Genomic DNA, 3,728 nt, shown 5'->3' on the forward strand with positions numbered 1-3,728 from the left:
GTCTCAAAAATAAATAAGAGTGCGTGTTGTATAATGTTTAGGAAATTTTTTTAACTTCTATAACACTTAAAAAAATTTATTTTTAAAATATTAAAAAAATTAAAAACGTTTTCTAAAATCAATATTAAATACATTTTAAATAACTTTAACTTCAAGTGTAAAGTTAATTTAGAGATGATAAAAGACTCCCACAGAATTGGTACAAACTTCATTATCAGATGGCATGGATAGAAATTTTCTAGAGAAACTAAAAATTCTTTTCACTTATAGGCAAGAGGCAAAAAATATTTCATGCTGACATTTCCAACTAAAACACAGTTGTAATACGATCTTACACATAGTTTCATTCCAAACAGATGTAAATGACAATATGATTGCGCACTTTACTCTTTATTACATATTACATATGCTGACAAAAGTAACCAGGAGCCAGCTTTATTCTCCATATAGTATGATCACTATTTCTTGCATAAAGATTTGAACACCTGTCGTGTGAATAAACACAACCGAACTCTGTCCTTAAGAAATGCAGTTTATATAAGTCACATATAACTAGTTGAAGTTGCCTCTCAACCTTGTCTTGGTTGTCAAGATGGCGAAGGTTGGCCGCATACATCATCAGGTAGCCAGCAGTGGTGAGGGAGTCGTGAGGAGGTTTCTTCTATGTTGGTGGTGGTGGTGGTGGTGGTGGTTGTGGTGGTGGTGGCGGTGGTGGTGAAGGATGTTGGTTAGGCAGTGACGGTGGTGATGGGAGGTGGCGTTGTAGAGCTCAACTGAGGAGGAGGAAGGAGACGACGTTAACGACGAGAAGGAGGTGGTGGTGGTGATCGCTTCCTTGGTGGCGTTGGTTTTGTTTTTGGTGGGGGCGGTGGTGACGGTGTTGATATTTTCAGTGGTGGCGGTGGTGGCGGTAGTATTGGTGCTTTTGGCGGTGGTGGTCGTGGTATTAATGTCTTTGGTGGTGGCGGTGGTGTTGTTGATGTTTCTGGAGGAGGTGGTGGTGATCGCTTCCTTGGTGGCGTTGGTTTTGTTTTTGGTGGGGGTGGTGGTGACGGTGTTGATGGTTTCGGTGGTGGCGGTAGTATTGGTCCCTTTGGTGGTGGTGGTGGTGGTGGTGGCGGTGGTGGTGGCGGTGGTGTTGTCGATGTTTCTGGAGGAGGTGGTGGTGATCGCTTCCTTGGTGGCGTTGGTTTTGTTGTTGGTGGGGGCGGTGGTGGCGGTAGTATTGATACCTTTGGTGGTGGTGGTGGTGGTGGTGGTGGTGTTAATGTCTTCGGTGGTGGCGGTGGTGTTGTTGATGTTTCTGGAGGAGGTGGTGGTGTTTTTGGTGGGGATGGTTTTGACCTTTTTGGGGGTGGTGGTGCTGGTACTTCTAGTGGAGGTGGTGGTGGTGTTTCTAGAGGAGGTGGTGGTGGTGGTGATGATTTTGGAGGTCGGGGTGGTGGTGATGTTTTTGGTGGTGGTGGTGGTGGTGGTGGTGGTGATGTTTTTGGTTGTGGTGGTGGTGGTGGTGATCTTTTTGGTGGTGGTGGTGGTGGTGGAGCCTTGTTCGGAGGTCGTGGTGTTGTTTTTGGTGGGGTTGGTGGTGGTGGTCGCAGATGTTTTGGTGGTGATGGTGGCCCTATCCTCACTGGGGTTGGTGGTAGTCGCCGATGTATAGGTGGAGGTGGTCGCCAACGTTTTGGTGGTGGAGGTGATGGTCGCCCACGTTTTAGTGGTGGCGGTGGTGGTCGGTGCTGAGTGCGAGAAGGTAGGTGATGGGGTGGAGAAGAACAGCGAAATGGGGTTCGACAGGCCTGCCCATTAGTGTTTGGGAGCAAACTCAGACAAACAACTACGACCAACACACCAGTACTAGTGCTCAACAAAGCCACAGAGGTTTCCTTCCCTTTTTTCCTGCCCATATTGGCCGCCACACACCTCTGGCTTAGACTCTGCTCCTCCATCCTTCTCAACCCTTTTTATATACAACTTCGCCGCTTAATTTCCAGAGCGCTTACGTGTAAAGCACCACATTTACCTCCTCCTACTCTTATAACAGCATAGGACACTCTTTAATACCATCAACTTCAGAATTTTACGATTACTAAATTTGTACCATCAACAACTGTGGGAGCATTTTTAAGCAATTGTAACAAGTCATATCTAGCATTTTTATATACTTTAAATCATAAGGCAACTACATCTTAACTCACAAAAATCATTAGAAGACCCTGGCTTAGCATTTTTAAATCGTTTAATATTTTTAAAAATTTTAAGATTACTGCTCTGCATGGAACTTTATCTTTTCTGATTTTTTTTTTTTTTTTTATTCTTACCTTTTCAAGTTTTTAAAGTCCCTAGTGGAGAGGAATGATGAGTCTTTCTCATCTTTATCTTATGCAAAAGTTCAAGGACAAGTGTAAATGGTTAGAATTTCCCACTACTGGGCCATTATTATAGGCACCACTAATGTAATGATCAGAGGCCAAACTCTTACCACAATGCAAGGATTTCAACTCTCCACTATGTGCAGCTAAAGAAGACATATACTAGTTACCCAAGTTTTTCCAAGGCGCGCAGGAAAATAATTCCCTAGAGAGATGCTTAATGATACTGTCAAAAGATTAGGTCAATACAGTTTTTTGGACTGTGCTACATATATACACTGCTGACAACTTCTGGACCATTTGTGATGATGGCAAAATACGACCAAAGCATTAATAATTTATTGGAGCTACAATTTTCAGTTTGTAGGGAATTAAAGCACTAATGATTTCTTTGATGACTAAGGATCTCTTTTGAGATATATGCAACAAAAATAGGATAAAACGCATGTTTTTAATAAGGACCAATAAAAAGTCACAAGCGTGGGATATTAGCAAAAGGGAAGATGGAGAGAAGTTGAAATCATCATCATTTAGGTATGAGAAAGATGGCTAAAGAGGAGGAATCAAAATTATTATTTGAAGATACATTTCAATTTGGGATGGATCTCTACTATGTTGAAGTCAATGCAGTGCAAGGAAGAATACGATCCATAAGCTGTTGAAATCAAAATTTTCAATTTGAAGAAATTGTTGGTAGTGGCTCAAATCGAAATGGCAGATTTGAAAAGGATTTCTCAAAGTGAAATTGGAACTTGGAGCTTGAAACTCAAATTTTCAATTTAAAGTTGATGAAATTGATTTTTGACTAATGTAATTTATAGCTCGAGGATGATTATCTTGGGGTAAAATTAGATGAATGCCACGTACATAGCCTCCTTAAGGGGTATACAAGGTGGTTTGTTAGAACCCTAACTTTCTCAGCTACCAAAACAAGAGAATTATGGACAAATTGTCAACTATGAGTGGCTAAACCACCACATATCCGGAGGAAGAGTGTCTCTAAAGGAAAATCTCGCTCAAAGAATGCATCTCTATTCTTAAATTCATAAATCTTATCCATTAATAAAGAAATTCTTTGCAAGTCTACTAGGATGGCATATCCTTGATGCTCATCTTGGCTCGGGGAATGCTTATCAATCTCATTTGTTTCATCAAGGATATGCAAACTCTTTAATTAGATATGATGATTAGGTTTTAAAATTTGAAAAGATTTGAATTTGAAAGAATGAGATCTTAAAATCAAATGAGATCCTATTCAAAGGTGAGATATGATCTTAGATGTAGGAATTCCCTTGGATATATTTCATCATCTTATTTTAGTTTTATATCCTTGCTCTACTTTGTTGCAAAACAAATAAT

At 40.6% G+C, this 3,728-nt stretch overlaps 1 protein-coding gene across 1 annotated transcript; it reads right to left on the minus strand.

Moving 5' to 3' along the window:
* Positions 1-300: 300 nt before the first annotated feature.
* LOC117913346 (salivary glue protein Sgs-3-like) lies at positions 301-1,946 on the minus strand. Its single transcript, XM_034828286.1, has 2 exons — positions 1,632-1,946; positions 301-1,515 (listed from the first exon to the last, which is right to left on the minus strand). Exons 1-2 carry the CDS (start codon positions 1,944-1,946, stop codon positions 619-621), a joined length of 1,212 nt encoding a protein of 403 aa, XP_034684177.1. The 3' UTR covers positions 301-618.
* Positions 1,947-3,728: the final 1,782 nt, after the last annotated feature.

This window comes from Vitis riparia, chromosome 4, assembly GCF_004353265.1.
Source record: "Vitis riparia cultivar Riparia Gloire de Montpellier isolate 1030 chromosome 4, EGFV_Vit.rip_1.0, whole genome shotgun sequence".
Classification (NCBI taxonomy): Eukaryota; Viridiplantae; Streptophyta; class Magnoliopsida; order Vitales; family Vitaceae; genus Vitis; species Vitis riparia.